Source organism: Temnothorax longispinosus, chromosome 11 (genome assembly GCF_030848805.1).
Source record: "Temnothorax longispinosus isolate EJ_2023e chromosome 11, Tlon_JGU_v1, whole genome shotgun sequence".
Taxonomy (NCBI): domain Eukaryota; kingdom Metazoa; phylum Arthropoda; class Insecta; order Hymenoptera; family Formicidae; genus Temnothorax; species Temnothorax longispinosus.
Window position 1 is genome coordinate 17,501,842 of NC_092368.1, and position 10,836 is coordinate 17,512,677.

Below are 10,836 nucleotides of genomic sequence, written 5' to 3' on the forward strand. Positions count from 1 at the left end.
TATGTTCTTATCCAAGCATAACAAGTAATGATGACGTCAAAATGATTATATTATTAAAAGTCACTTTGACATTATCATGACTTTTTGTTTTGTTTGGATAATCTTTTTTACCTACCTCGGTTAAAAAATGTTCTAAAAAAACCCGGCATGTAACAAAGTAATAGATATTCATTAAAGTATAATGTTACATATACGTAAGAATATAATTAGCAGACTGCGGACGCAAATATATATCTCTAGCGAAGATAAATAAGGGGATTCATATTTCAGATGCTTGTTTCTTTGTAAGATGATTTTAAGATATAATTTTTACATTGAATAGTTTATATAACATCCGCAGTCTAACCATTAGGTAGTATTAGATGGACGATACAACGTAATTAACTTCTAATAATTTACCATATCATTTAATCTCTGCGCGGCAGAGGAAGGAAACAGGATATTTGTGTTAGTAGAATACTACAGGATTTTACTGGAATGTTTCTATTGCCACTACTTATAATAAAAGAATAAACCATTACAAAACAAAGAACCCGAAAACACACGTACGGAAGAAAGTAAAACATTTTGGTACCCGATAAAAAATTTTTCATTTCAACTACATTATATAAAATTATCGTTAATTTTGCCGCTCTAATCTAATTATACACACAATTATTATTAATCTATTTATTATTTAATATATTAACCCGTAATTGCTCACGTGGGGATCAAACTGATCCAGATGCATAAACATTTCTCATACTTAAAAATTATTTTGTTCAAAACATGTCTCAATTTATAATTACAAATAAAAAAATATTGTTTGCACGTAAAATGTAAATAAATTAAAATAAACTCCACGCGGGCATTTACGAGTTCATATATATTAGAAAAAAGTAAACAAAATTGCAGGACTTTGAGGAAAAAAGGTATTATTCTACACGTAAAAATATTAATTTGAACCATCGAAAATATTTTAGCAGACTTTTGTCATATTTTATGATAAAATATCTGCTAAATGGCAGAATATTTTATCATATTCTGCTTTATGGCACAATATTTTATCATATTTTTATGATAAATGAAATCATAATTCTGATTTATGATAAATGAAAATATTCTGCCACAAAATACGAGATATCTTCTGAGGTATTTACTTTCGAATGGTCTTACCTTAATATTTTATACGTAGAACGGCAGTATTTTTAATAATTGGTGATATCGTATGTATATCAATGTGCTATAGACGTTTGTGTTGTAACAGTTCTTTATTTCTAAACGGTAGAAAATATTTTTACTTACGCAAGAGTGCAAAGAGGGACTGACGGAGCCTGCATGCGTTGCAATAATTAGATCCGCGTTCGCTGCGCGCAAGCAGAAGCCTACGCTTGGAAATGAATTTTTTATCTCTTTCAATGGTAAATCCATTTTTTTGGCAAATACAACAACTGACCGTGATTTTTATAGCTTTCACAACGCGTTGGAAGGAGCCCGACCTCCGTTTGGATCCACGTTTATATAAGGATCTTAAGAATGAAAGAATCTGAGAAACAAAATTTTTCCAAAGAAATTTCCAAGAGTTTCCTGCGTAAAGAGAATTAACAATGCAGAGATCTGAAAAATTAAGTCGGCACACTCTCAAATTCTAAAAGATTCGAGAGATCGTCGCGAAGATTCTGGGATATGATTTTCTTAACAAAAAAATTATCTACAATGGCAAGAACTAAAAAAAAAAAAAATGCTGCTCAAGAGATTGAAAGGCAAGTCCGAACCGGAAGTCCGTGGCTCCCTACAGATCGCGCTGAATATATAACGTATACCTCCTAAAATCTCGAGAACGCATCCTCATTTTGAGTTCAGCAAACCGTTATTATTTACAATATGCAATGTGTACAGATTAAAATCGCTAATCGCCTTGCCTTAAACCACGAACCGGCTGGCTGTTGAACCTAAGGTCGCATTCGTGAGGTCGCGCTAGGAACCGCAGAGAGGACCGAAGATAACGCGCTTCTTTTTTTTCTCCTTTTTGTGCAATGTACGAGTCTTCTCCTCGTCTCCCCCATGCCCTCGTTTTGCGTATGTTCGAAGGGGCGACACGTACGATAACCTCGACAGTGTACCATTACATCACATTACATTACATTATACTTTGAGCTCCGATAATGTTTTTTTTTTTCCTTTAAGCTATGTGAACTGTATAGATAGAGACGTACTTTACATTAAAGCATAGGTCCATTTAAATCACGTTAATGGACGACGACGCGGTTTTTTTTTCTTCTTGCACGCCTATGTATGTTGAGGATTAACGACTAAACAACGACAACGTCTTTGTTCTGCCTGTCTGCCAGCCCGTTCGAGCAGCAAGCTCATAGTTAAAGCATCGGTTAATAACATCGTGTAAGTGTTTAAGTAGCTCTGTCGGTTCGTCGCGAAGACCCCTTCGGCTCTTTCCTTTCCGATGACCTTTCGGCGCGAGAAAAAGAGAACGCAGTAAAATCGTACGTACTCGCCCAGAGACCCTTCCCAAGACCCTCGAGAACCGAAAGCGTGACTAGAACTCTTCACATTTCCAAGAAGGTCAAAGGCCAAAAGTTCAAAGACTCCCCCCGAAACCGCGCTATCTTTGCGACGATCCAACGTTACAATTCACCGCAGTGCAGGATCCTTGAAAAAACGGATGTCTTACGTACTTGCGACCCCTCCCCAGGACAAGCGGTCTCTTTGACAATCGAGAGAGTTGCCGATTCTTCATTGAAGAAACGTCTGAACTAAATCGCATCTCGTAACGCAGGACAATCAAGTTTTTTTTGCAATTTGCAAAAGTTTCGATGTTGGAAAATAATGAAACGTCGAGCTTTTCGCGACTCAACGGGACAATTACAGTTGCTGCAGTACGAACAATGAAAGAAAAGGTGATCGACGTTGATGCAATCGATTCTTCGAGTATATAGTAACGTTGCTTTAAATTTTACAGAGTGCCATAAAAATTCGAGCACGAAGACACTTCGGCAGGAAAGATCGCGAGGAATTAAGTAACAGAAAATACACACGATCTCGTAATACCGAGGAATAATTTTTTAAGTACAAGATTCAGTCAAATCGTAAGCTGCTATTAAAGAATCTATCCATAAATCAGGCAATATTAACATATCATTTTCAGCGGTCCCTAACACTATCGCGTGACTCATCGATGGAGATGACTCTTTAATTACAGCTACATAATTGACGAAACTCCAAACTATTTTACTCTTTTCCACGCTTTATAGTATTCTAGTGTATTAAAAAAAAAAAATTATTACTCAAAAGAAAAATCGCTTGTACTTTCATTACTTATTGTTAGTTCTTCGCAAACTTTCCTCGTGCGGTGTTTTTACACTGAAATTTTTCGCACACTCTGTACACGCGCTATAATTCACGTAGGATGTAATCGCGCTATGTGCCCATGATATAACATACCTTATAACTCTAACGGAAACGCGCACAGGTAGAGAATCGTCACCCCTTCCCCTTATATACATATACACACCCCCCAATGCGATAGAAACATCATTATTCACGAGCTGAATTGATTGATTTAGCTCCTAATCGTCTTTTTTTTTTAAAGCGGCGAGTCAGAAAGTCCGCGACGCGTACATACCTTACACTCTCTCACTCTTGTTTATTCTCTTTTCCTTTCATCCCTCTCTTCGTCTCTCACTTTTGGACAGCTCAAAGATAGCAGAGTGTAAAAAAGGATACTACGAGTAGTGCGAGTCCCTGCACGGCTGCTCGTATTCGTTAACTTCGTTTATACAAAAGGGTCTCCTACATAAAGCTACGTAAATTCGGAGTATTGGACGCGTTACCGGAATGCAGATTCGTTCGTTCTCCGTCTCTCTTTCCCTGTCTTTTTTTTCCTCAATTGCCTTCCTTAGAGCGTGTCTTTCTCGCTTTTCGCTATCTTTTCTCTTCAAGAGCGAGGCGGAAGAGTGTTGGATACTCGCGTTTAATTCGTTTTGTTTACATGAGACGCGTGCGATGCGCGCATCTGCCGTGGCAGTTTTTTCTTCATTTCTCTCTTTCTCCCTATCTCTTTATATCCATTTGTCTTCATTTATTATAATTATTATTACTATTATTTATTATTATTGTATGTGGATGTCCAACGTGATCAACACGAGCTAAAAAAATATTAGAAATGAAGAAACAAGAGAGAAGCATTCTGAGTTGTTGCAAAGATTCTAGCCTCCGAGATTCTCGGATTCCAAAATTCTCAAAACATGAAAGAGCTTTCAAATATTTCAGCTTCCTATATCTTCGAATATCAAATGCATAAACTTTTTACGAATTAATGTAACCATTTAGAGAAAAAAGTTTCCTTAAAATCTGGGTTCCCAAGTTGCAAGGGTAACATCCAGGTGCAAAACCCTATCGTTCCACGGGTTTCTCCGTCTACGAAACTCTTGCAACAACCCTAACGGCTTATCGTCACACGAATAAAAAAGAATATCCATGCGGAACGACGATGTCGGAGACACAAATGAAAAAACCCTGAAGCACATACACGCGCGCACAGAAGTCTTGAACGATGCACGATCCCCGATCTGTCCACTCGACGCGAAACGTGTCGAGGACGCGGTTGATCGCTACTGACGGTGGTTATCCCCGAGCGATAGGTAAGTCCGCGAGGTACTCCGGCTCACTTCTCCTCAATAGATTGTACTCTTTTAGAAGTTGACTAGGGCTTAAAGCGGCTGCTAGCTCGAGTCGCTCGAGGTGGACGCGCGCGGCTGACGCTTGCCACGCCTTCGGGGGTGCGAGTGGTCCTAGCTGCTGGTAGACGCGATAGGGCTGACCGGGCTGAGAGGACTGCGCGCCGAGTCCCTCAGGACACCGGTCAACGTTACCACCAGCTTGCGGCTGCCAGCGTGGTCACGGTGCTCGCCTAACCAAATGCCCTGCCACGTGCCCAGCGCAAGCTTGCCATCGGTGATCGGGATGCTCAGCGATGAACCCAGAAAACAGGCCTTCACGTGTGCCGGCTGTGAAACATTGAAAGTATTCAGCGTCGTCTCGCAGGTCTTTCAAGTAATTCACGAGTCGCACTAATCAAAGAAATTCTTCACAGAATTGATTCTCTTAAGTATGCTTCTTCATTAAATATAATATATATCTCCTTTTCCTTTATAAAAATGTTTATTCAACCAAATTAATTTACATGACCTGCTAAAACGTACCAAAATATGCATCATTATTGAAAAATATCTAATAAAGAGGCCAATCACATTTGCTTTAACATACATGAGTATTTACAAGCAAGTTTTACTGTTCTATGCGAGAGTATTCACTATAGTATGAAGAGAATTACATTCAAAGTGTAATATTGCTTTCCCAAAGAAAGAAACATGTATTAAAAGAGAAATATCTTCAGAAGCATTGGACTTACCATGTCGTCGGGTCCTTCGCAGCTATGCCTGTACTCCAAGCCTTCAGGAACTATTTTGTTAAGCATCATCTCCATATCGTCTCTCACGTCTGGATCCCAGCTCTCGTTTAATGCTAAACTAGCTGAGGTATGGAGAACTATAGAAAAGAACGAATTTAATGTTTATCGCTTCGCAAAGAGACATATGTAAGTTGCTCCTTCTTATAATAATATATGTGTATATATCCCCGAGCAGTGCACATTGGCACTGAAAATTAGACACCGATTCGTTAAACTACACATGAAGTCAAGTACAGATACTTGATCAAGCTTTCATTTTTTTAAAGAGTTTGGGGTAAGCTTAAACTTATTACTCTAGCTGTGCTTCAAAGCATTCTTCTTCTCTTTTGTTGAAGGATTCTCAATGAAGGGAGGAGGAGAAGAACGCTTCAAAAAATTTGTAGCATCAAATGGATTGCGGCCTATGTCTCCAACTGGGGAGGAGTTCCAGTTTTTTGACATAAATCTTGTTGTTAACTAACTCGATGAGGCTGTGAGCGATAGGTTAGTGGTACTCACTCTGGATATGGCAGAGACCGATGGAAAACTGGCAGAGCTCAGGTACCTGCCTGAGGATCTCCTCGGTGACGAGGTGAACGCCCCGGTGCTGCGGCCTGAGGTTAATCTTGGTCTGGAACCAGCCGGAGCCGATCTGGATGCCGCGGTTAGAGGAGGCCATGGCTGCGCGGAGGTGGTGAAAACGGTGGTGCAAAGGCGGGCGGAAGGGGGGAAGGGAAATATCCGAGACGGCTTCTCCGTAGGCACGCTGACCGTCGACGAGAACCACGCCGGTGATCTACTCCGAATGGCCGATGCGGAATCACATTTGGCGAACGGTCGCGGATAAACTCGTCGCGTGCGCCGCGATCTAATCTGCCGAGCGCTCGAGCCGCAAAAGAAGGTTAGATTAGGTTAGGGACGAAGAGAAACAGAGAGAGAGAGAAAGACGCACGGAGAGGAGAGACGGACGGAGAGTGTGTGAGAGAGAGAAAGAGAGAGAGAGAGCAGTAGAAAAGGGGGGAGGACAGAAAGTGGGATAAAAGGGAGGGGTAACGATTCGGCCGCTCGGCTCGGCGCAGCGCGCGCGACACACGACACACGGAACACGCACGCACGCACGCACGCAAGGCACGGACGAGTGCACCGCACGAGTGCACGCACGCACGCACGTATTCACGCACACACGTGTGTGTACTCACGCCGCGCGCGCGCGCACACGCTCCCCCCCCGCCCTCGTCACCGCGACACCACTCCACACCACTCTCACCCCTCACCTACACGCAGCAGCGTACGGACAGCGGCCGGGCAGAGACGGTTAACGGACGGCGGGCTCGGAGCGTCGTAGCATCGCGTGACCGCCGGTGAACGGGCTTTAGGCTAGGCTCGTGAGGGGCGGACGGCGTACGGCGTGGGACGGCAACCGCGTGTGCCGTGCCTGCCGTGCGCTGGCCCTTGGCGAGCGATTTGCAAATGGCGGCGGCGGGCGGGGGTGTGGGGTGTGTCGGTGTGTGCGCCGTGTGCAGCACCGCGACGCGACCGCAGAGCGTCGCGATGCTCCGACCCTCCGCGCATGGGCGCGCACCTGCGTGCGACCTGCGCTCCGGCTCGGCTCGGGGGCGACCGCGGTCATACCTTTGCGGCACTATGCCCCCTTTTTCTATATCTTTATCATCTATTTTTGATTAGTTGAACCTTCGCGAACTCTGCAGGAGTATATAACTCTGATCGATCTCCGATTAACTCAATCGGCGATTACTCCGATCGACAGAATCGCTCACTTTAATTCCTAACTATATAATTCACAGTCTCTCGTAAAATCTTCCTTATTCTTTTTCTGTATATCGAACAAAATGTTGATAATTGATAATTCATGATAGTAAAATATCGTAGGAATTATTTAACAAGTTAATCGGCAATTACTTAATTCCTTATTTCGATCAATGCATATTAATTTTAATTTTGGTTAACTATATAACTTTTTATCTTTTTCTGATTCTTGGCATTAGAAAAAGATAATAATAAAATAAGTTAAATCGAGATTAATATGATTTCAAATTGCTATAATGTTTAATCATATATAATATTTAATTTCGTTTTAATTAATAATTACGTAACACTAAACTTAACATTCTTTTATTATTCATTTAATAAGTTATTTAATACATTTAATTTTTTAATTATCAATTGTATATATTGGCTGATAAACATTTGACATTAAAAACTATTAAAATCTTAAAAATCTACAGTTATTTAGATAATGTTCTCATTTCCGCTGTAGATTAACTTTGTTCTCAGTTTAACTTGCTTTTTATCTTTTTCTAGTTCTAGGAATTAGAAAAAGATAAAAACTAAATTAAACCGAGATTAAGTTAATCTGCATTGATAGAATAAACATTTCCATTTCTATCAATGAACTTTAACCTCGGTTTATCTTTACTGTTTATCTTTTTCTAATTCTTAGAATCCGCATTTGACAATTGACAAAAATAAACGTGATAAGCTTGTTTTAATTTTTTATTGAGAAAGAAGGAATAAACAAGCGTAAAAAAAAAGGCATGGTGCTGCCACCTGTTGGACGACAGTGACGACACTTCATGACGATGAGCGCCGAGGCCGTCGATGAGTAATGTATTCTTGAGCAGATCCGTCGTCCGTGAATTCCGTCATGTCAATCGGAAGATAGCATTTTTTGTGCATTCCGTAAAATTCACGTGGCATATAACGTGCCGTTGTAAATATCACGTGGCTCGTTTGTGACGAATTTACTCCCCCCTCCCGCCAGTTTTCACGGAACGGCGTTAAATCTAAAAGCGGATTAGCTTACCTTTGAGGTTAGAATTCCAGTCTCATCACAACGGGGGCCGAACAGTCAACCATGTCCGTCTCTCAGATGGAAAGTATCCTTTAAATTTCTAATTATGCATCAACGTCTCGTTATACGAGCGGTATAGGAGCACGTTTCCTTATAGGATTAAATTCGAGGCGATATGTATGAAAACATCGTCAAAAGATGCTTTGATAAATCTAAAAATTATAATTTTCTAGAATACATTGTTACGTTCGTTAATGATGTACTTGCGTAGATTAGATTATGAATAGTATTCATAATTCGATCTTAAATTCAAGATCATCTAGTCTTGAGCAATATTAAGACTCCGTTTGACCAATGAAATGACTGTAGAACATCATGAAATCATACTTGAGACAATCTTGAACATAAGATCGGATTATATGAATACTGCCCTGTAGCTTCTCCTAATTGGTAAACAAAGGATTGCAGAAGCCTCGTAGCGCAAACGAGAACGGTTTTTCCTTAACAGTAATACCCAGAGAACCTGTTCAATTTGAAGTTTGCGGTGAAGGAGTTGGAGAGAAATTCAAAGAAATGCGAGAAGGAGGAGAAGATGGAGAAGACGAAGATCAAGAAGGCGATACAGAAGGGTAACATGGAAGGCGCACGCATCCACGCGGAGAATGCAATTCGACAGAAGAACCAGGCCTTGAATTATCTCAGAATGAGCGCCAGGGTGGACGCGGTGGCCAGCAGAGTGCAGACCGCGTTGACAACTCGCAAAGTTACCCAGTCCATGGCTGGCGTTGTCAAAGCTATGGATGCCGCTATGAAATCGATGAACCTCGAGAAGATCTCCGGGCTCATGGACAAGTTTGAGAGCCAGTTCGAGGATCTGGATGTGCAAAGCTCGTACATGGAGAATGCCATGTCGCAAACCACCACTACTAATGTACCGCAGAACGACGTGGATTCTCTGATGCAGCAGGTTGCGGATGAAGCTGGGTGAGAATCTGTTTCTTATCTACCATTTCAAAGTTCTTTCTATAGCTGAGACAACGCTGAAATTCTCATTTTATATGCACAATGCAGATTATTCCAAATATTTAAAATACTATCATAAAATATGACCGACTTTATCTTTGTACAGATTGGAATTGAACATGGAACTTCCGTCGGGTCAGCTCGGCAGTATTGGCACTTCGACGGCAGTGAGTCAGGAACAGGACGAACTAACGCAGAGATTGGCGCGACTTAGAGAGTAATGACAAATTGCTTTAATGTATATTGTGATTCAGGTGTTTTATAAATTATGTAATATATTCCCATTATTACTATCGTAAGCATTATGATGCCGTATGGTAATACATGTATTTTCCAAGTCTCAACTCTAAACGATTGACAGCCCGAGTAAATAAGGAAGATTAAGAAATTCTTAGATTTCAAGCAGCCAGTTTGTATGTGACACGCTTTAGGCTTTATTAGATACATAAGAACGTTATAGGATACATTGACTTACTTGTCTATGAAGCATTGAATTGGTCTCTTGCTATTTATTTCGCATTTCAAAATTGTCGATTTTACAAGACATTTTCTATAAAAATTTATTAAAATACATGATTATTTTTAACATTAATTGCTTCTCCTGAAATGTAAAAATAAAATGAATTAATTGAAGTTAAGATGTGCTCTAACAATGAACTTACTGAATTTTTTATTAATGTAATTAGTAACGTCATCGTAAAGTGCAATCTCGCGGAATGCTTTTGCTGTAAAAGTCGGTTGTACATTACTTATATAAATAGATAATAAATATTTACCGTTTATCAGCATTCGAAGATTATTTTAAAACTAAGAAAATTTCACGAACAATTCTTGTATCGCGATATTAAATTCAATTGGATCAGAAAAACAACGAAATATAATCAAGAACAAATTTAGTATCTTACATTTAATTTGCTTTCTCAGTATTGTAAGTAAAAAAATATACCTCGGTATATTTTTGTAAATAAGTATTCGTATCAATATCTGTAATATCAAAAGAACACATTGTAGCGTAATATTTTGTCTCTTTCTTTTTTATTAAAATATAATTTTTGTAGAGAAGTTTGTAACAGCTAAAAGATTATTACATATACAAATATACATGTATGTATATATATTTGTAAAAATAAATAAATAACGTTATAATATAACAATTGTGTGCGGGGTAATAATGTACATTTTACTTTTCTGATTTTATTAAAATCAAATATACGACGCATTTAGACGTTGAAATCTTTCGGCACGAAAAACACTGCTGAGAAATTGTTTGTTATACCAAGAAGACATTGCGATTAGAGATTAATATATTTCAGCAACAATATTTGTTTAAAAAATAATACTTTTTGATAACACTTTGGAAGTAAGAAAAGTATTATTCATTATATTTACTGTTATATTTAATAGCATCTTTTATCCAATTCTCACAATATTCATTAAGAATATGAATCGGAACAAATCCAAGATTATATTCTTCTTGGCAATAATAAAATGAATCATAGAGCAATATTATTCTTTTGAGAGAAGTTAAGAGAAATTTTAAGAGAAATTAGTTATA

General features: G+C 39.3%; 2 protein-coding genes across 2 annotated transcripts; one reads left to right on the forward strand and one right to left on the reverse strand.

Moving 5' to 3' along the window:
• Window positions 1–1,231: 1,231 nt before the first annotated feature.
• LOC139821741 (UPF0047 protein YjbQ) lies at window positions 1,232–7,347 on the reverse strand. The gene is made up of 3 exons (XM_071793038.1): window positions 5,966–7,347; window positions 5,408–5,544; window positions 1,232–5,003 (listed from the first exon to the last, which is right to left on the reverse strand). The coding sequence occupies exons 1-3, from the start codon at window positions 6,123–6,125 to the stop codon at window positions 4,788–4,790; spliced, it is 513 nt and encodes a 170-aa protein (XP_071649139.1). The 5' UTR covers window positions 6,126–7,347; the 3' UTR covers window positions 1,232–4,787.
• Window positions 7,348–7,835: 488 nt separating this feature from the next.
• On the forward strand, window positions 7,836–10,063 carry Chmp1 (charged multivesicular body protein 1). The gene is made up of 3 exons (XM_071793033.1): window positions 7,836–8,343; window positions 8,777–9,242; window positions 9,388–10,063. Exons 1-3 carry the CDS (start codon window positions 8,322–8,324, stop codon window positions 9,500–9,502), a joined length of 603 nt encoding a protein of 200 aa, XP_071649134.1. The 5' UTR covers window positions 7,836–8,321; the 3' UTR covers window positions 9,503–10,063.
• The last annotated feature ends 773 nt before the right edge of the window (window positions 10,064–10,836 follow it).